This window comes from Cetorhinus maximus, chromosome 3 (genome assembly GCF_964194155.1).
Source record: "Cetorhinus maximus chromosome 3, sCetMax3.hap1.1, whole genome shotgun sequence".
In the NCBI taxonomy this organism is placed as follows: domain Eukaryota; kingdom Metazoa; phylum Chordata; class Chondrichthyes; order Lamniformes; family Cetorhinidae; genus Cetorhinus; species Cetorhinus maximus.
The window spans coordinates 73473069-73495313 of NC_135881.1; the positions used below are offsets into that span (position 1 = coordinate 73473069).

At 44.3% G+C, this 22245-nt stretch overlaps 1 protein-coding gene across 3 annotated transcripts in view; it reads left to right on the forward strand.

Annotated features, from left to right (window-relative positions):
• hacl1 (2-hydroxyacyl-CoA lyase 1) overlaps nucleotides 1-22245 on the forward strand; it is a 158469-nt gene that overhangs the window by 84903 nt on the left and 51321 nt on the right. For all 3 annotated transcript variants that reach the window (XM_078538562.1, XM_078538560.1, XM_078538561.1), the window contains 2 exons: nucleotides 3228-3333; nucleotides 6727-6810. In XM_078538562.1, the coding sequence (XP_078394688.1) occupies nucleotides 3228-3333; nucleotides 6727-6810 (190 nt within the window). The remainder of the gene's footprint in view (nucleotides 1-3227; nucleotides 3334-6726; nucleotides 6811-22245) is intronic.

Consider the following 22245-nt stretch of genomic DNA (forward strand, 5'->3'; position numbering starts at 1 on the left):
TGCCTTTACAAGAAAATGATGAGCATGTCCCAGTTCCACAGGAACTTGTTCTACTGTTAAATTTTTTAGATTCCTCGCCAGTATGCGCTCGACAGATCAGAGACTGGACAAGTCGGGACCCAGTCCTATCTCAAGTACGAGATCAAGTGCTACATGTTTAGTCACAGGAGCCCGTATCTGAGGTAATGAAATAACCATTTTATTGTGGGGAGCATGTGTGATAGTTCCTCCAAAGGGAAGGGAGCCACTTTTTAATACACAGTGCCCACCCAGGAATTTCCTGAATGAAGACCATAGCACGCAGCTCTCTATGGTGGCCTGGGATGGATGATGAAATGGAGAGTTTAGTAAAGCACTGAGTGCAATGTCAGCAACTGCAAAAGTTGCCAGTGATAGCTCCATTACACCCGTGGGAGTGGCCAGGTAGACCCTGGGTGCGGTTACACATTGAACACGTTGGATCTTTCCTAGGAACAATGTTTCTGCTCATTGTCGATGCCCATTCAAAATGGTTGGATGTATATGTGGTAATGTCACCAATGTCGGCCGCTACAATTGCGAAACCACGTTAGAGGTTAGCCATCATCGGACTACCAGAAGTAGTTGTTTCCGATAACAGCATGGCATTTACGGGTGCTGAGTTTCAACGTTTATCAGTCGTGAAAACTGCACCGTATCACCCTTCCTCAAACGGACTGACCAAAAGGGCGGTTCAAACATTCAAGGCAGGCATGTAAAAGCTAACTGGTGATTCCTTGGCAACCAAGCTAGCACACTTTCTTTTTCATTACAGGACTACCCCTCACACAACAACAGGTGTCACACCTGCGGAGTTATTGTTGAAACGCCGTCTCAGGATGAGATTGAGCTTAATAATGTCGAATTTAGAGGGGAAGGTGGAGAGGAGTCAGGGAAGCCAGAAAACTAGACACAACTGGCATAGTCGCGAGAGGGAATTTACTGTGGGAGAACCGGTATATGTGAAAAATTTCAGGGACGGACCAAAGTGGTTACCGGGTGAAATAAGTGCGGTGACTGGACCTCTATCTTACCACATGGAGGTGGAAGGCCGGATCATTTGTAAACACGTGGACCATTTAAGGAAGAGAGAGACAAATCACCAAGATTTGGTTCCACCAGTGATCGTGACAGGGTCTGCGTTTCCTGCTGAGGATACTCAACCCAGGACAGACATGTCTGATTTTCCTGTAAGAGTTGAGGATACAGAACTGCAAGTGCCCACCGAAGCACCTGATGTCCAGGCAACTCCAGGAAAGGAGGTTCCTGACAAAGAGTCTGAAGTTGTGGAGCTGCGATGATCCAAACGTACCAGGAAACCACCTGAAAGACTGAACTTGTAAATTCCTTACCCAGTGCAAATACAATGTTGTCTTGAAAAATAAGTACTTGTAAATATAATATGTACAGCCGAGTTAAAGGGGGAGGAATGTAGTAATTATGGTTTTATTTAGTGTGTAATGTACCTTTAAGAATAATACTTGTTAAGGAAGATCACATGATCTATAGTAACCAATGAGAAAGTAGCGCAGGCGACCTCAGCAGTCAGTGTAGAGATAGAGTTGGAGTTGAAAGCACACGTGTTGTTGCTGCTGAGCATATTGTAAATAAATTTAATATTTCCACCCAAGAAGTGTCTGCGGATCAACTTTATCACTAATAGGATGGGCGCATGCCCCCGGTTTCATTTAATTCTTCTTGCGCGTGCCCCCAGTTTCATTTTATTCTTCCGCCATATGAACACACTCGGCCTCTCCCTCCAGCAGCACTGCCGCACCCTTTTTCAAAGCTGCACGTGCCCCCAGTTTCATTTTATTTTTCATGGCTTATCACTAATAGTATAACTCGGCCAACTTACAACATTAGCACAGAATTTTCATCTGGTATATGTTCAGGTGACTGTTTCTAATGCATGGGCATTTTTTCCGGATTTTAAAATCTGTTTTTATTGGATTTGAATTCTCCAGCTCCCTGAGGCAGCTTTTTGCCTTCAGGGAGCTTTCTGAGAGCGCTCCCCTGCGCCCGCGCTGACTTCAGCGCTCACCATCCTCCCGCTCCCACTCCGGCAGCACGGAGTATTTCAGTGCGCCTTTCACGCTGGCTTGCCGGTAATTGGTCAGCCAGCGTGAAATCATGGTTGGGGGCCAATTGCGGGTGGCGGCCTGTTTCCCGGCCACTCCCGGGCCCGCTGACCACGCCCGCACTCCGAACTCAAAACCCTGCCCCATGTTAATTTGGTTCCTTTATAATACTGAGCTCAGCTTCTCCAAACTCCTCTCCTGATGTCAGCACTTGTCACAGTTTCAAAACAAATTAGTAGAGTTGGTGCACATTCTTTAAGTGATGAGGTTTAAATGGCTTCTGATAGTGAAATTTTATTTTTAACCGGGTCTTTCTACTCAGAATCTTTCTGTTGAGGCTTTGTTTGAACCAGGCAAGCAGCACCTTGTGTTTTCAAAAGATAATTGTGGCACTCTGTCTTTTTCCTTTATTTATTGTTGTCTGTCTCTCTGGAAAAGCCTAACCTATTTTTGTCCGTGATTTTTATAGTTGGATCAGCCCAAGCTGAACTATCATTTCTGTTGGTTTCCAGTTTAAAATCTTGTAGTTTTTTTCCCCTCATTCCAAATCTTATTCATAAAATAGGAAAGATCTTGCTTGGAAGACTGAAAAGATTGCTGAACAAAAACAGAATTACCTGGAAAAACTCAGCAGGTCTGGCAGCATCGGCGGAGAAGAAAAGAGTTGACGTTTCGAGTCCTCATGACCTTGAAGAGTCATGAGGACTCGAAACGTCAACTCTTTTCTTCTCCGCCGATGCTGCCAGATCTGCTGAGTTTTTCCAGGTAATTCTGTTTTTGTTTTGGATTTCCAGCATCCGCAGTAGATTTTTGTTTTTATATCTGGAAAGATTGCTGCCTCTGTTGTTCAGATTTCTCATTTTCTGTCATTAATCTGCACAGATGTACGTTGTGAAATGTAATTCATACTCCATTCACTGACTCAGTGTTTTTATATTCAATATTACCTTCTCATTGACTTCTCCTAGGGAATGCCAACACTTTAAGGAAAACTAACCTCAACTTCAATGTATCTTCCATCCTCTTCCAGTCTTCCTTTCCCAGAAAACAAAGAATTAAGGATTGTATTATTAATTATTTTCTTTACAACCAGAAGTGCTTCACTGGTAGCTTTTTTTTTTACTTCAGAGCCTTGCAAAATGCAGATGTGATTCTGATATTGGGAGCCAGATTAAACTGGATTTTGCATTTCGGGCATCCACCAAGGTTTCATCCTGATGTGAAAATAATACAGGTAAGGAGAGCTGCTTGATCGTATATGTTGGTTTCCATATTCAAAATGATCAAACCAATTTTTAATGTATTTCAGCATCTAACTTAATTATTTTCCTTTTATCTTGCCACCAGCTGTATATCTAGTTTATGTGCATATATAGCAAGGTAATTTAAATACAATTTAGATAATTAAATTATGTTCCAGGCTATTAACCTAACCTCACTTTCTGATGCCGGATCACTTGGGCCAGGATTTTATGGCCCATCCCACCCAGCAGGATATTATGGTCCCACCGAACTCAATGGAAATTTGTATGGCTCGCCGCATCCTCTGGGGGGTGGTGGGGGGAGACATGCCGCGGTAGGGCTGTAAAATCCTGGCCCTGCTTTCTTAGTTTCTTTGCAACAATGTGAATCACAAATAAGTTCGTACAGTCGACGTTGGAGGGAAATTACCACGTCATTATGGGAGGAATTTTAATTGAAAGCAGGCATTCAGAGCAGTTAAATGGTAATGGGGGAGTTGCCTGCTGCCCTCCTACCCCCATCTGTCCGACTGCAATTTTAAATTGCAGATAGAAAGGATAGCTGGGCGAAGACAGTGGGTGGACTCTTTAAATATGCAGATTGGGCAACTATTTGGGGTCTAACTACAATGTTATCTTGAGGTCTGAACAGGGGGAGTGAAGGGGATTAGTAATCACTTCTTTGCCAAACAATAACGGCGAATTGAGGGACAGAGGAGGCCCAGAAAAGTTTGAATGTTTGCAATTTTTTGAAGCTCCTCATGAGCTCAGAGGAGCATGAAGGTCCCACAAAGAATCTTCAAACACCCGGGTTCCCTCCTTTGACTGCAGACACTACCTAATCTTTCAATTCTCTCATCCCTCTCCCCAGTCCATTTGCCTACCCACTAGGAACTGTTTTGCCAGGTTCCGGGCACCAAACTCTTGCCATGAGAACTCCTACTGCCACCTACTGGCGAGGCAGTGATCCCTGGGATGGGGGTTTGATCTACCTCAAGCAAATGAGGTCCAAGAGGCCAGAGAGTCTGTTGGAGCTTCAGGAAGTGTTGGGGCAAGAGCTTGTTGCTTGACCTGGCTCCTCCACACATTGTTAACACCTCCTGTTAAAATCTCCCTTGGTAGGTTAGCTTAATGATCAAGGAACAGGAGTAAATAATGCATTTTTTTGTATAATGAGCTACAGAGCACCCAGGGAGTTAGAATATCAAGACCCTGGGTAAAATTTAATTTTTTAATGTAACATCTCCGTTTTACTATAATGGACAAAATACGTGGCCCAGAACTCGTACTGCAGCATGGGGGTAGAGCAGCTGTATTGATAACTGAGCTGCTCCTGTGCACATTGTTATGAGGAAAAACCTAATGTAAGGAATATTTATGGAGGAGGAGAAGTATGTGGACTGAAAGTATTATGATAATATTGGGTATGCACTTTAAGTAGTCACATGTCCTGAAGCAGCTCCAGCACTAAGCTCCGTGGAATCAAGAGAGGCACACTCAATGTCAAAGCAAAAACAGATTATAAAACCAGAAATTATGTGCTTTTTACTGAAATGTATTACTTCATTTTGAATGAGGCAAGAGGATCAGTATATCTTTCAGGAACTAGAATAGAAGCGCATCTGAAACTCTCATCTTCCATCAGTTTTACATAGGGCAGAATTTTATGATTCTCCTGCCGGCGAGTTTGCAGGCCATCCATGCTGCAGTGTAGCTTCTTGTTCCAAATGAGGCCCTTAAGTGACCGATTATTGGCCGCTCAAGGGCAGCGTCCAACCCGGCCGCAATTTTGAGGCCAGCGGGAAGAGTTCAGGGACAGGGAAAACCTGGCAGATCATCCTGCTTGGACCTCAGGCAGGAAAGTTGGGAGGAGGTGGACACCTCCATCATCGGCCCTCTTTCCAGATCGGGTGCCATGGGTGCTCCCTCCATGCCTGGCCTTGTCATCACGGCCCCCACCCCCCCTGTCCCTATCACCCCCGGGCCTCCCATCCCGTCCCTGCTGCGAGACCCCCACACTTACCTCGATGCTGGCTCCACGACTTAGAATCTGGGGACTGCTTGTAGTCTCAGCAGCGGCTAACGCTCCTGATGGTGCTGCTGTGACTACAGAGTTGCTGACCAATCAGAGTGTCTGGCAGCTCTCTGAGGCATGACTTCCTTCCAAGAGAGAGGGCGGAAATCTTGCCTCCAGCCAATTAAGTGGCTGCAGGGCAGCCGGCATCGGCAGCGATACGTTCCCTGCCGACTCTTCGGGTGGTGGAACAAGAAGCCCCACCACATGTAAAATTCTGCCCCAAGTATTTTGGATCTGACCTGTGATAGCAAATTTGGTGTTAGAATATTACTGTGCTTGTGAATAGGAATGTAAGTCACCAAAAGCAACATTATTCTAACTAAAAACAGATAAGTGTTGGAAATACATTGTAAGCCATTTAACGTTTGAGAGAATTATAGGTTAATTTTGAAGCTGGATCCTTCATCACCTGAAGCACTTACTGCTTTTGCTTCTTTCAGATGTTGCTTGACCAGGGACTGGGTTTTCAAGTCCTCAATTGAGCTGGAATAGAGGCAGCACAGCAAAAAAAATGGCGCCATGGCCTTTGTTCACCTGCTGCCTTTGTTCCTGACCCTGCAGCTTCACAGAGGATTGAGGGGTTGGGGGGGTGGGGTGGGGGGTGGGGGGGGGGGGGGGGGGTGCAAGAACAGGCCGGGGCGAGCAGGGAAGTGAAGTCGCCGGCCTAATTAATTGAGTGATTTGAGGTCATTAGGGAGCTGGTTGAGAGCTTTCCTACTGACTTCCTGAGATTTTCATCAGGGCGGGTGGCCTGTTAGGAGCTCCCTGAAGCTGACCGGCTGCAGCCTGATGGGAATAGGGGCGGAAACTGTTTTATTTGATGGAAAAAGACTGCAAGTTTGGACAAGAAAACTACTGAGCAACAATGAAATTTTAATAACCAACTTTTTCCTATCCTATCCCAGTTACTAGCTCTCCATTTACCCTGGTCACTTTGAAGATGAAGATCCTCTCATTTTTTTTTTAAGATCTTGCACAGATAGCAGCCACAGGCAATTCTGGCCAGAACGTGGTTCACTTCCTTGGTGTCCCGCGCCCATTCCCGCTGGCCCCGGCCACTAATTGGGTGACAAACCCATCTTTAGCGTCATTAGGATGCATTAAGAAAATGCCGCTCCCGCCCCCAGCAGCCTAGTAACAGAGGTGGGAATGCAAGTCAGGTGTGAACGGGAAAATTCCATCTCAGGTGCTTGTATCCGGCATTTTCTGTTTTTATTGCAGATTTTCCAGGCTAGCTTGTTATTTTTTCTTATCTGATCTCAATTTTATTTCAGATTTCTTATATGTAACCTCTACTTTTTTATATAAGGTCGACCTATGTGCTGAAGAACTAGGAAATAATGTGAAGCCTGTTGCTGCCTTGCTAGGCGATGTGAATGCTGTTGTAGATCAGGTAATTTAATATTTTCTCAAAGATTTCCTTTTTTGAGCTACTTCCTTCATTGTTTTGAAATCTCCACCTTTATGGTAGATAACTGGTTTAGACATTCGTCACCACATAAAATACTGCCGGGTCCAGCTCTTATCTACCAAACCATCGCACCTTATAAATTAGCTTAACATCAAAATGACACCTGGTTCTTTTCCTCACATCTTCTTAAACCCCTCTCCCCTGCTGCCTCCACACTCACCTCCAACTGCAAGTGCAAAAAACTCATAGACCTTTTTGTCAATATCCCCATCAGCTGCCTCTGCTGCTTCCCTCGCTCCCACTTGCCCACTGAACCAACCTTTCCCTAAGGCCCCCTCTTCTGTAGCCCTGAACTCGCACTGATCTCTACTTTCTCTCCTACCTCCCTTTGTGCTCTCTCCAAGCTTACCTTGTCCAGGAGGCCTGCTTCCTGTTCCCTCCACCCTATTCCCACTAAACTACTGAACACCCAACTTTCCTTCTTGGCTCCCATATTAGTTGATATTATTATGTTCCATCTCCTCAGGTGCTGTCCCCTTCTCCTACAAATCTGCTGTCATCGCCACTCTCCTCAAAGAAACAAACCTTGACCTATTTTCTTTGTAAACTACTGTCCCAGAACATGTTGTCACTTCCCAAATCTGTGCCCATTTGTTCTGCAACACCATGTTTGAATCCCTCCAATCAGATTTCTGCCCCTGCCACTGTACTGAAAGAGCCCTCCTAAAAATCACAAATGAAATCCCATGTGACTGTGACAGTGGTAAACTTACCTTCTTCATCTTTCTTGACACATCTGCAGCCTTTTCCACAGCTGATGATGATACTATCTGCCTACAAAGCCTCTCCTCCATCGTCCAACTGGATGGAACTTCACTAGCCTGGTTCCATTCTTATCAATCCAATCATAGCCAGAGAATCATCTGCAAATGGCTTCTCATGCTACTCTCGCACGATTACTTCAGGTGTCCCCCAAGGATCTATCCTTGGCCCCCTCCTAATTCTTGTCTACATGCTGCTGTTTAGCGATATCATCCATTAGCACATTGTTAGTTGTCACACATACACTGACATTATCCAGTTCTACCTCATAACCACCTCTCTCGACTCTTCAACTGAGCTAAATTATCAGACTGCTTATCTGACATTCAGTACTGGATGGGCAGTAATTTCTTCCAGTTAAATAACAGGAAGACGAAAGCCATTGTCTTCAATCCCCGCTACAAACTCTGTTCACTTGTCATTGACCCCATCTCTCTTCCTGGCAACTGTCTGAGGTTGAACCAGACTGGCAGCAACTTTGGTGTCATATTTGACACTGAGATTAGCTTCCAACCACATATATGTCTATCATTAAGACCACCTGTTTCAGCTCCATAACGTCCTGACTCTGCCCCTACCTCAGCGGACACTCCCATGCCTTTGTTACCTCTAGGCTTGACTATTCCAACACACTCCTGGCTGGCTTCCGATCTTCCGCTCTCCATTAACAATAACTCTGCTGTCCATGTCCTAACTTACGTCAAGCTCCATTCACCCATCATCCCTGTGCTTGCTGACCCATCTTATATAACAACTAACAAACCCTTCAATTTCAAGACTCTCAACCTTGTTTTCAAATCACACTCTGGCCTTGCCGTTCCCTATCTCGGTAGCCTCCTCCAGGGCTACAACTCTGAGATATCTGCATGTCTCCACTTCTGGCCTCTTGAACATCCATAATTTTAATCGCTTCAACAGTGGTGGTTGTGCATTCAGTCACCTGGGCCTTAAGCTCTGGTATTGCCATCTTAAACTCCTCCAGCTCTCTACTTCTCTTTCCCCCTTTAAGACACTCCTTACCTATCTCTTTAATTAAGCTTTTGGATCTCTGCCCTAATCTCCATATGTGGCTTTGTTACAAATTTTGCTTGTTGGCTGTGCTATGATGCCTTGGGATGCTTTACTATGCGGTAGGTGCTATGTAAATGAAGGTTGTCATTGTTACCTGTGTTTTTCTTATAATACCATAGAATGGCTACTGCAGAGAAAGAGACCATTTGTCCCATCATGTCTGTGCTGGCCCTCTGCAGGAGCAAGTCACCTAGAACCCAGTCCCCTTGCCTTTTCTCCATAGCCCTGCATATTTCTCCTTTTCAGATAATGATCCAATTCCCTTTTGAAAGCCTCAATTAACACTGCCTCCACCATACTGTCAGGCAGTGCATTTCAGATCCTAACCACTTGCTGTGTAAAAAATGCTTTCCTCATGTTGCCATTGCTTCTTTTGCCAATTGCCTTAAATCTGTGCCTTCTGGTTCATGATCTTTCCACCAACAGGAACAGTTTCTCCCTAAATTCTCTGTTCAAGCCCCTCTATCAAACTTTCTCTTAACCCTCTCTTCTCCAAGAAGGATAGTCTCAACTTCTTCAATCTTTCTACGTAACTGAAGTTCCTCATCCCTGGAACCATTCTCATGAATCTTTTCTGCACCCTTTCTAATGCCTTCACATCCTTCCAAAGCGTGGTGTCCAGAACTGGATGCAGTACTCCAATTGAGACCGGTTTTTTTCAGGTTTAACATAGCTTCCTTGCTTTTGTACTCTATGCCCTTATTAATAAAGCCCAGGATGCCATATGTATCTGTGCTCTCAACCTGTCCTCCCACCTTCAGTGACTTATGTATTTATACACCCAGGTCCCTCCCTCCTGCATCCAGTTTAGAATTGTAGCCTTTACTTTATATTGTGTCTCTGCTTTCTTCCTACCAAAATGGATCACTTTACACTTCTCAGCATTACATTTCATCTGCCACTTGTCTGTCTATTCTACCAACCAGTCCATATGCTTTTGAAGTTCCTCGTGGTTCACAGTACTTCCAAGTCTCATATCATCACCAAATTCCTTGGGGAACTCCACTGTAAACCTTCCTCCAGTCTGAAAAACAACTATTCACCACTACTCTTTGTTTCCTGTCTCACAGCCAATTTTGTATCCATGTTGCCGCTGTCCATTTTACCCCATGAGCTATAACTTTGTTCACAAGTCTGTTATGCAACTCTTTATCAAATGCCTTTTGGAAGTTCATGTACACCACATCAACAGCATTATCCTTATCAACCCTCTCTTACCAAAAAACTCAACCAAGTTAGTTAATCATGATTTCCCCTTAACGAAATCCATGCTGGCTTTCCTTAATTATATGTAAAGGAATCACAGTACAATTTTAAATCTTTTTCCTCCCTCATTCCTCACAAGAATGTCTTCTGGATTCAGTATTTTAAATAAAAAGAACCAAAATATAAGGGGTAATGACGTTGAAAGATGATTTGTTATTTCTAACTATATATTGGATACTGTTAGTATTATTTTAAAATATTTTCAAGATTTAGATTTGAAATCTACATTGAATTTACAATATGGAAACTGGTCATTTGTCTCATTTTGCATTTACCCTGCATGCAATCAAATAGTTCTAGTCATGTTAACCCACTCTGTTCCCACATCCCTCCAGCCCCTTTTTCTTCATCATACAAATGCATATGAGTATTTTATTTCTTTAAAGTGCTTTTAGCTAATATCCACTGTGGTTCCAAGTTATACGGTTGTATTCAGAAGCTTCTTGAAACCAATCATTGCCTTCTACTAATGGCTCTTCTCTTCACACCGTATTACTTAGTGCACAGAGAATTTTAATGATTCTTAAATTGATTTAAAGGAGAAAGTAACTCTACTGGGTAAGAACTATAAATATTCTGTTACAGACGCAAGGGCAAGGTGGATTGAATTATTATTACTGTTCCCCTCTTCTGCCCATGACAGTGATAGTTTTAATTTCTAATTTAATTTATTTCCCTTACTATCCTTTCCCTTGCTGAAATGGGATGTGGTGTGTTTCCCAAACCCCAGTTTATGGGGTCCAATGTTAAAAATAACCCCACAGGAAATTATTTAAGGTGAAGCAAAACTAGGATTTGATAACACATTCAAAACCCAAGGGATGGATTGCAACACACATTAACACTCATGAGCACATAAGGTAAAAAGGCAGAGAAAGAAAGGGAAAGAAGTTACATATTGGGAGTTACTTGGTTTTGGCATTAATTCACGTGAGTAAAGTTTGTTAGTCAATGTCCAATGAAGGTTCTTTCAGGTGGCTTTGTTTGACAGAATTTCTGGACTTCGTCCTAGGGTGAGGCAGTTGAAGATGCAGCAAAGTATTCTTGTATTCTGGGAATTAGTTCACTCTGTAGGCAAAATACAGGATTCTTTGTGGAGATCTGACTTTGAGAGAGATAGAGGCCAGAGGCAGGCTGCTAGCCTGGAGTCTGGGTTAAACCGCAACTGAAGACAGGATCCAAAAGCTGTATAATCAAAGCAATTCAAACAGCTCAAGTCTCGAACATGTGACAGGGTAGCTTCAGGTCAAGCCATTCAGTTAACAATGGACTTTAAGGACCCTTGTTAAAACCCATTGTATTTTGAGGAGATAACTGTGGAGGCATTAGCATAATGTTGGAGATGAGGAGTCCCAATAGCTCTGCCTTAGACTAAAGCTGGCTGGTGCAGATGTCTCATCTACTAGTCCTTTGTGTTGGCTTAGCTAGGACATTCATACAATGCAAGGGGTGTCATATTCCAGGAGTTTGATGAGTTATCCTTTGTCCATTTAAAAAAAAACAGAATTTAAACGAGAATATGGAAGAGGAGCACATTTTTAAGACTGTTTTTTTCATCATGCCTTCTCGGCATGACAAGTAACTAACCTACTAACCTATAGGTCACTGTCAGATATTTAATCCTCTTGCATCTACTATTGTTTTTAAAAATATCGTGTTTTTACAGGTCTTCTCCCTGGAGACCTAGATGCCCTCCATTTTATTCAGTAAGGAGTAAAGTAACCCTACTGTGGTTAACTAAGATAAGGAATAAGCCTGTTTATTTTTAAATACTGCATTGGATCATGTGCAGGCTGTAGTGTATGAGAAAGTGGGTCAGGCTGGAGATGGCTGGAAATCTGTAGCTTCAGACAGCTCAGCTACAGCCCTTGCCAAGGGAGAGATGTAAATGCCATAAAACCTTACTAATTCTGGAACCAGTGTCACCATCAAGCATTCTCATCAGATATAGTGCAGCTATGTGTGGAATGAAGTTTGCTCTCAAATTCCCTCAGTACTATGGCCAGAATTTGTGGCTCGGTGAGCAGGGGCAGGGCTCGCTTGCCGAGGCGTAAAGTGACGCGGGGTGATGTCGGGCGTGCATCATTTACATTTTCAGTTCGGCAGGCGCACAGCCGAGTCGGTTGTGTGTCCACCAAACTGTCAAAGGCCATTAAGGCCATTTAAAGACTAATTAAACTAACAAACTGAGCTGCTGTCCAACCTTAAGGTTGGCAGGCAGGCGAAGAGCCCAGGTGGCCTTCGCATTTTTCATGGAACCTCATCTACAGGCGGGATGAGGTTTCATGAAGTGTTTATAAATTGAATAAAAATGTTTTGAAAAATTCTTTGACATGTCCCAGCTCGTGTGACACTGTCACATAAGGGGGCATGTTTTAAAATTTTTTTCTTTTCTTTATTTAAATTCTTAAAGCTTAAACTAATCTCCCTGAGGCACCTCTGTGAGCGCAGGCCTCGACTCAGGGAGTGCGCTTCCGGTCTCACGTCAAGCTGGGTGGGCCTTAATTGGCCTGCCCACGTAAGATGGCGGCGTGGACCCGATCGGAGGTGCCGACTGGGTCCGCGCCCATCACCCACTGCACAATCCCCCCGACGAGGGCAAAATTCTCCCCAATGTCTTTTGTGCACCCTCTCAATTCCATCAATATTTTTTTTCTATTTCTCTTAATATACCTTTTACTAATATTGTGCTTTGAGCCTATGATATAAACTGTTATCTCTATTCTTGTCTATTTCAATGCTTTCCTGATCAGCTTTTTGCCTTGCACCCTCTGTAACCTTAAATTCATCCAAAGCTCTGCTGCCATGTCCTTGCTCATACCAAGTCCCATTCACATATTACCCTTGTGGTCACTAATATACATTGGCTCCCAGTTTGCCATTGCCTTGATTTTGAAATTCTCATCCTTGTTTACAAATCTATCCATGACCTTGCCCCTCCATGACCTGTCATCGCCTCCAAACCCTCTGCAACATCTCTGCCCCTTATAATTTGATCCCTTGCATGTTCCTGATTTTTATTTCATTCCTTCATTGTTGACTGTACCTTCAGCTACCTGGGCTCTAAGTTCTAGAATTGCCTCCCTAAACTTCTCTGCTTATCCACCTCTCTGTTGATGAAGACACTCCTTAAAACCTACCTCTTTGACTAAGCTTTTGGTCATCAGACCTAATACCTCTTGGTGTAGCTCAGTGTAAAGTTTTATTTATTAACACTCCTGTGAAGTGTCTTGAAATGTTTTAAAAGAGAAAGAAAGACATGCATTGATATAGCACCTTTCATGACCTCCCAAAGCACTTTACAACGAAGTAAATACTTATAAAGTGTAGTCATGTTGTAATGTAAGAAGCTGCTTTCATGTGGTTTTACTCTATGAAAGGTGCTATATAAATGAAAATTGTTATTAAAGCTGAGCAAAAGTACAGATCTCCAGTAAAAGAATTTGAAAAGAAAGCCAAAATTTTCATGTGGATGTAGTATATACTGAAATGGATAGAAACATGTTTAGTACTGATCAGAATGGCAATGTGCTTTTTGCAACTAGTTTTTGAGACCAGCTCATTATTGCAGTGATTCAGGTGTCAGTTTCAATAAGCAGTGGGAGATGGCGTAAATTCAATGTAAATGGATAGAAGTGCCACACTCGAGGAACAAAAATGGTGAAAGCATTATCAGCCTTTGCCAAGACTGAAGGGACAGGGACTAAGAAATGATAGTCAATAATGAAGAGAATGGAAACCCAAGTGTGAGGCTGTAGGCAAGTGACAACCAGCCCAGCACCTGTCTTGTCCATTTGCTGGCAGCTGAACTGAAAGCTGTATTGCATTAGATAGTTGCCCTCTGCGCCACTCCATGGCACCGTTCCCATAGGCCAACATTGCAACATACCTTTTAGGAGGCGGTGCCAAATTTCAGATGATATCTGTTGGTCCTATATTGCAGGGTAGCTGCAGGTGTCATTGCAACAGTTGGTGCATCTCTAGATCTGATTATCTGATGTCTTGGACTCTGTAAAGATCTCTGCAGTATATGAGCTAGATTTTTAAAAAATGTTGAAGTGGAACTTTTACTGCCGGTTTCTTAAATCATTGTGCAGTTTACTTATAAATTCGGTAAAGTTAAATCTCCATTTTGTCTTCAGTTGTGGGGAAAAAAGAAATCAAATGCCCTGTGACAGCATAAATATGCTTCTAGCTGTTCACCCAGAGAATTACACTGAGAGATTCTGCACATGCTCCAACGGTGGCATCCTGGGAATTGCAAGTTTGAGTGTAGCTGATAATTGCCTTCAGTTGACTACTTTGGGAAAAATACAAGTGCAAACTCTGGCTTTTAAGGCTATGTCCTCTAATTATAAACGTTAATGAGGCTATTCAAAGTTAGAACATAGTGGGAGTACCTACACCCTTCAACGATTCAAGAAGGCAGCTCACCACCATCTTCTCAAGGATAATTAGGGATGGGTGACACCCACATCCCATGAATGAATTAAAAAATAGGTAAATATAATTGTTATTTTGAATTATATAATTATTACATTGTGGGATTTTTGACTTTTTTTTTCAACCAAAGGGTTCTGTGATTGGTTGCATTTTAAAACTATGTGAATCTACACAGGTTTAGCAGGGAAGGCCACAGGCACTGATTATGGCCCAGATTTCTTGGTCAGCAGAGAAGTGAGGGTGCTCTCCACTGACGTCAAAGATCCAGCGATCTCTGTGGCGTGCTTTTCCCCTTTCCCAGCATTAGTTTAAATCTGGCTCCTAGTCATGGGGCTGCCTTGGAGCACAGTAGCAATGATGCCAGCAAGCAGATAAGCAGCCAATCCCATTGAAGTATTCACACACAGTACCAGGAAATTAAAAGCACTGAGCATCCTTCATTTTTAATTTAAACTTTCAGATAATGAAATGAACAATTCTGTTTGGATTAAGGTAGAAGCGAAAATTAAGGTAAACAGAAGAAAACAATACTTTTTTAAAGGTTTGCAGAATTTTTTTTAGTCATTATGGAGAAATTTGACATTCTTCAAATGTATAATTGGCTTTTCAGGGCTAGTGAGCTCTGAGTTTAGCAGTAATTATGAAGTTAAAAACCATTTTTATTCAACAACATTTTCAAGGGTTTTGGCAACGTGAAAAGGAGCAGCAGGATGCCATGGAAAGTGTAAGGGAGAGGGCACTTCAAAATGGAGGTATCCTCTGTTCAACTTTCTAAAGTTTAAATTAAAAAATGGGTTTTGCAGCCAGGCTACTGCACTCTCTACAGGACAGTCCGTAGCGGCTCCTGCACCCAAGCAGGCAGGGAAGGCTCTAGAACAAAAACAAAAATACCTGGAAAAGCTCAGCAAGTCTGACAGCATCTGCGGAGAGGAATACAGTTAACGTTTCGAGTCCGAATGACTCTTCATCAGAATATAAGCTGGTTTAAGGGAGGGGGTGGTGGACAGGTAGAGCTGGATAGAGGGCCAGTGATAGGTGGAGATAGCCAAAAGATGTCATAGACAAAAGGTCAAAGAGGTGTTGACGGTGGTGATATTATCTAAGGAATGTGCTATTGGGGACATTAAGGGTGGAAAGCAGGATGAGCAAGGTACAGATAGCCCTAGTGGGGGTGGGGTGGGGGGGGAATCGAAATAGGCTAAAAGGTAGAGATAAAACAGTGGATGGAAATACTTTTAAAAATAACGGAAATAGGTGGGAAAAGAAAAATCTATATAAATTATTGGAAAAAGGGGATCGGAAAGGGGGTGGGAAAGGAGGAGAGAGTTCATGATCTAAAGTTGTTGAACTCAATATTCAGTCCGGAAGGCTGTAAAGTACCTAGTCGGAAGATGAGGTGCTGTTCCTCCAGTTTGCATTGAGCTTCACTGGAACGTTGCAGCAAGCCAAGGACGGACATGTGGGCATGAGAGCAGGGTGGAGTGTTGAATTGACAAGCGACAGGGAGGTCTGGGTCATGCTTGCGGACAGACCGAAGGTGTTCTGCAAAGCGGTCACCCAGTCTGCGTTTGGTCTCTCCAATGTAGAGGAAACCGCATTGGGAGCAGCGAATGCAGTAGACTAAATTGAGGGAAGTGCAATTGAAATGCTGCTTCACTTGATAAGAGTGTTTGGGCCCTTGGATGGTGAGGAGGGGGGAAGTAAAGGGGCAGGTGTTGCACCTTCTGCGGTTGCATGGGAAGGTGCCGTGGGAGGGGGTTGAGGTGTAGGGGGTGATGGAGGAGTGGACCAGGGTGTCCCGGAGGGAACGATCCCTGTGGAATGCAGCCAGGGGGGGTGAAGGGAAGATATGTTTGGTGGTGGCATCATGCTGGAGTTGGCGGAAATGGTGGAGGATGATCCTTTGAATGCGGAGGCTGGTGGGGTGATAAGTGAGGACAAGGGGGACCCTGTCATGGTTCTGGGAGGGAGAGGAAGGTGTGAGGGCGGATGCGCGGGAGATGGGCCAGACATGGTTGAGGGCCCTGTCAACCACTGTCGGTGGAAAACCTCAGTTGAGGAAGAAGGAAGACATGTCAGAGGAACTGTTTTTGAAAGTGGCATCATCAGAACAGATGCGACGGAGGCGAAGGAACTGAGAGAATGGGATGGAGTCCTTACAGGAAGCGGGGTGTGAGGAGCTGTAGTCAAGGTAGCTGTGGGAGTCGGTAGGCTTGTAATGAATATTGGTGGACAGTCTATCACCAGAAATTGAGACAGAGAGGTTAAGGAAGGGAAGGGAAGGCTCTGGGCCTGGCTGAAGCACTGGTCGCCCGGTCTGCCACTGGGAGGCTGCCCCCCCGCCCCCCAGTACCTAAGCTAGTCCGCATCAGCGTAAACCTGGAGGGCAACTGGAAAATCCTAGTTAGGCTCCTTTAATTGGTCTTAAATGGTCCTTAAAAAGCCTAATTAGCTACCCGTGGAATGCAAACGGGTAGCTCTGCTGAATGCTCCTCTTCTCCATCCAGCCAAAATGGCTCAGAGACAGGATGGAGCCAGGGAACTGCTTGCTGGGTGGCTGGATTACTGCCTGCCTCCGATCTTGGCCCCCAAATGGCCTAAATACCAAGCCCCAGAAGTTGCAGTCAGTTGGAGTTACGACAGTGAAACACTGACAGTTTTGCTGACATTAATATTGCAAATTCCAGGCCCATGCTTTTGAAGAGAGAAGTGAGATTAAGCCAAATTAGAGGAAATTACTTTGTTACTCTGTATGTCCACTCACCCACTGTGAAATTAAGCACCTTAATGATTCAAATCAGGGCTCTTACCATCTGTGTCTGCCCATCTTGAAAAAGATTACAGAAATGCAGTGTGTGATAGAAGCCATGTTCAGTTCAGAACAGAAGAAGATACTACTGTTATAACCCTGGGTTACATTGTCACTTTGTTAGATATTGAACATTACGACACATCCCTAAACATAAGAGTCGGATGGCTTATCAGAGTAACTAGCACCACTGTACCTGAGAGAGTGCCTATTCTTGTAACAGTAATTTTAAAGTTAACGGGCCAGATTGTCATCACCCAATGGATGCAGAAATCGGGCCAGGAAACCTGTAATTGTGAATTTTTTGGCTGCATAAAAAAATTTCCTCTGCCTTCCCGACCTCACGCTATTTTTATCAGGGATTTTTGCGGATTGGGGAAGCCTTGGGTGTAAAACACACACAAACCACTTCTGAGGTCAGTTTGCCATTTTGAGAATCATAGGAAATGTGAATTTCCTTCCCCATGCTATTTTCATGTGCTTCTCGGGGATTTGGAAAGTTTGTGACCAGTGGGTGAACAGGAACATTCTGACAGATACGTGTTAAATGATTTTACTCCTTCAAATATGACTATTACATGCTGTATTGTAATAGAGATGTGTTTTTAGTGCAGTGATTGTTCATAGGGTTATGTCCTGGAAATATAAGTTGACCATTACATTGACCAGCATCATTTAAGTGTTAACATGCATTACAGTGTTTTCCCCAAAAGAGTAAGTGCCATAATGCATTAAAAACTGTAGAAAAATGTGCTGGCAAACACTCCTGTCATGCTTTGGACTGAGATTTTTGCAGAAGTCCTACTTCCATTTCCAGCAGATCCTATTTTCGCCGGGAATGGGGGGAAATGGGGGCAGGACGTGACTCCCATGTGTGGGAAACCCAGACTCAGCAGGACCATGAGTTCAAACCAACCCAAATTTCGCTGGAGAAAGGGGCTTATCTCGCAGTGTGGGAGTTACAAATCTTTGGAGAGGCCTTAAATGCTCTGGAAGGGCGAATGAGGTCTGTGGAATTGTGTAAATGGCCAGCCCTTTAAAAATTGGAAAAAAATCTGCTTGCCTGTAAGAGTGGAAAAAAAAATGTTCGAGTAGTTTCAACAGCTGTTTGTTAACATAACCCTAAGTGCTATCTTTGTAGCATTATTAATGCTTGGCTGCTTTCCACAACCTATTATTATCACACTGTTGGGAAAGGGGGAGTTGTAAGCTCATAGTTTGATTGACAGCTCAAAGTGGTTATTAAAGGATTAGCTGCCTTTGATGTGGGGCTATGAATGCAGATGTTTGTTTTTAATAAGGGATTTAAGTATTTGAGGGGATTCAAATGCATTGAATGGGCTTTCATGAATGGGAGTGTTTGTTTATTATAGTGAAAGCTGTAAAATATATTTTGGTCTTTATTTCATCTCAATATGGCTTCTGAGGTGTGCCTGTGTTAAATACTGGGTGAGTTGGCATGGAGGATATGTGGTTATGAGTTAGCATTACTTTGGCATGGAGGCTATGTGGCCATGGGGCTGGGTGGGGGGAGGGGTCATGAGTTGGCATTAAGTTGGCATGGAGGGTATGGGGGTCATGAGGAGTGATTGGGAGCATGAGTTGGCATGGATGGGGCATGGAGAGTGTGTGTGTGGGGGGGGAGGGCTGATTGTCTAAGGGCTAGAGAGCCTAATATTTAACAAAGCAATTGGGACAAAATTCCAGAGAACCATTTTAAACAGCCCGCCTTGGCACTTGGCAGCCCCAGTGACCACCTCTGATTTGCATCAGGGGAAGCGGGTCTGACTCCGTCTCGCACCTGCACCTGTCCTCACATCCCCACCCCTCAGAGTGAAAATTGTGCTATTCAGGGCACTTTCCCTGAGGTAGGTGCACCAAGTCGTGGAATTTCCTGACTCAAGCTACCTGCCTTAGGAGTGAAAATTCTGCACTAAGTACCAGACTCCTTTTGCTTAGAAAAAAATGGCCCTGCTGTTCGATTTTTAAAAAAAAAATCTAACCAACTATTCCACATCATTGATTATAGGCAATCTGCTGTGAAATGGAAGAGATACCATTTGTTCTTTCAGTATCAGTTGGGTCTGGAGCTGAAAGCAAATATTTTGTTAGCCATTATGAATGCTTGGCTGCTTTCCAAAAGCAAATGTAGTACTCAGCACCATAGGTGAGGGGTAAGGTTTAAGGGCTATATGAACGATGTTGAGAGCTGGGCTGCTATCCCAGCCCGCCTCAGCAACTACACTGTTCCTGCACTGCACTGCAACTCGCAAGTTACACATGGAACCCACCCCTTGCTTGAAAAAATGAAAATCCTGGGCAAAGTTAGTCATGAGTTGGGTGTACGTTTCATAAGCTGCAAAATGGCCTGATTCGCATTTTGTGAGCTTGAGCGGAAAATCCAGGCCAATATGTTACGATTTGCTATTTTCAGTCTATTGGTTGAGAAGAGGAAAATAGATGAAAAAATGTTTTGCAGCAATTTGATTGGTTCAAATTGCAATGATTAAATATGTATACCTGTAAATTGAGTGGAATAGAGCTGGGATAAAATTGAATGTAAGCCAATCAGTTGTAAAGTGTACACAGAAATTCGTATAATACCTGAAGTGTGACAGACAGGAAGTGTGTGCTGGATGCAATGGTCTTGGTTAGATGTATCAATAGTAAGTCATCTGTTCAGCAAAGTACAAGTCACAACCACTGTAACCTGCAATAATGAACCTTGCCAACTATACTTGGCGTACTGTAACCATTGGCCTGAGACTGGTTGTGTAGAATAGCTGCAGCCTTAGAGTAGCTTGAGAGCAATTAAATCCAGTATGAGCGGTATAGAAATTACAGTTCTGTCTTTATCACTGTTTCCATGACGCATGCATGCCTTCAACAAAAGCTGAAATAAAGGAAGCTCTAATTATCTTAGTAGCAAACATTGTAATTTCTGTTAATGCAACCACACACCTAATCTTTTTCGTAAATAGTCATTTTCAATTAAATTGGTTAAACATCACTTAATCCTTGGTGGTGGTATCACTTTTGCAGCCAAAGAAGATAGTAAATAGCCAGTTCAGGATGTGAGAAAAGCTGCATTACTACTTGTGTGCAGCCAATCAGATTAATAAATGGAAAGTGAGTGCAGCATATGAAGAAAGCTGCACGAATAACTCGCACTGCATCTCATGAATGTGGCATGGGTTAAGTCTTTAAATAACCAGCGGTGGAGTCAAATACTAACAATGGTCCCCAGATACCAGGTCTTATCACTACAGCACTTGCAGCATGGATTTTTTTTCTCTGAAATAAGTTGAACTGGAAGAGGCCTTTGATACATATTACAATATTGATGCCCCCATAAGGACCCCATAATGGTTTCATTATTGCTAACTGACTCAGCTTAGTTCTTTCTGCGTGTTTACTCATTAAGTTTATGTGTACCTGAAGGCTGGAATTTTCTGGCCCCATTGATGTTGGCCGTCATGGTGGCAGGAGGGCGGACAATATAATGAGAAGGCCAAAAATCGGTTTCATGCCGGTGCGAAATCACAGCGGGATCATCCGATGGTGTCCGCCATGCCGGAACACCAATCCCGCTGGAGGCCAGCGTGAACCCGCTTTGCATCCCGCTAATGGGATACAAAGTAAGGCCCGACCAGAAACGTCCCCCACCCCAGAGTGCCGTTATGTCGGCGGGAAAACACGCCGGCCCAGAGCACGCCTGGACAAGTGTGGCATGCAGAAGTCAGGAATTACAGTTAGGGCCTTGCTCAGAACATGGATATCCAAGGAGCAAAAGATGCTGGAGCCCTACAGCTACCGGACCGTGGAGGAACATGTGCATCACACGCTGTGTGGATTCGCATTGACATGGCTTCACCAGAAAGCAGCTCACAGAAGGTGGGAGGTCTCCGTTGATGTCTCGGGTCTGCTTCAGAACATCACAGTCTTGGCCATGGCCTGCTATGGATGATCGGCGAGGGGGTGGGGAGAGGAAGATCTAAGTTTGGCTGAGAGAGGAATGCTTACAAGGTGGGATGAGATTGGGGGGGGATGAAGGTGTTGAGGGGGGTGAGGTTGGGAGGGGGAGAAGGGAGTATGGGGGAGGAGGATGTAACAGAGGAGAATGCGGAAAAGGGGGAGGAAGGTGTAAGCCCAGGAGAAAATTGTAAGAAAAGGAGTTCGGAAGGGGGAAGGAGCCTGGGGGGAGGAGGAAGGGCGGAGGAGGGAGTAAGGGGTGGAGGATGTCCAGGTGAACGTGCAAGGGAGTGGTTGGTGGAGTCAATGATTACGTCCTGCAGAGCAAACTGAGGGTGGACATGGTAGGAGGGAATGATGAGTATGAGAGGGGGCAGAGGGAGCTGGAAGGGTGGGTAGGTGAGGGTATGTCGGTAGTGGTAGGCGGGACGCGAGGGTGCTTCGTGGGGATTCGGAGGCAATCCCTGGGGGTGGGAAGGAGGAGGTCAGGTAGGTCAATGTGGATGGGGGTGGGATTCTTGGGAAGGTAGGGAACATGCACATTCATCTGGACATCCTGGAAAAACAAGGGCTCGGTTTGGTATGTGATGGGGGTGAGGACATGGGTGACTGGGGGACGGGAGAGGATGGGGGAGTTGAGCAAAAGTCTGACCACGGCCATCATTGTCAAATCAAAAGTGAGCGGAGCCCCATTTTAGACGGGCACAGGTGCTGCATGGGAGTGCGAGCAGTGGGTGGGCGGAGATGCAGGTCAGCTCAGGTGGACAACTAAAGAGAACCCCAGCAGGCAGCATTGCAAATGCTCAGGATAGTGAGATGAGTGTGATAGATGAAGGCTATACAGTGGAGAGTCCTTGCACGAGGCTCTGAAAGCTCGCGCCACACAAACACTTCTCTCCAGAATCACTTGTAATCTGGTTGCTTACAGCTGAACTGGTATGGGTGGGAGTGGGGGGTGCAGTGGGAGGACTCCCTAAGCCTGTCAATGAAGCTGAAAGAGAACATTGCACATTATTCAGTGAAAGTGAATATAT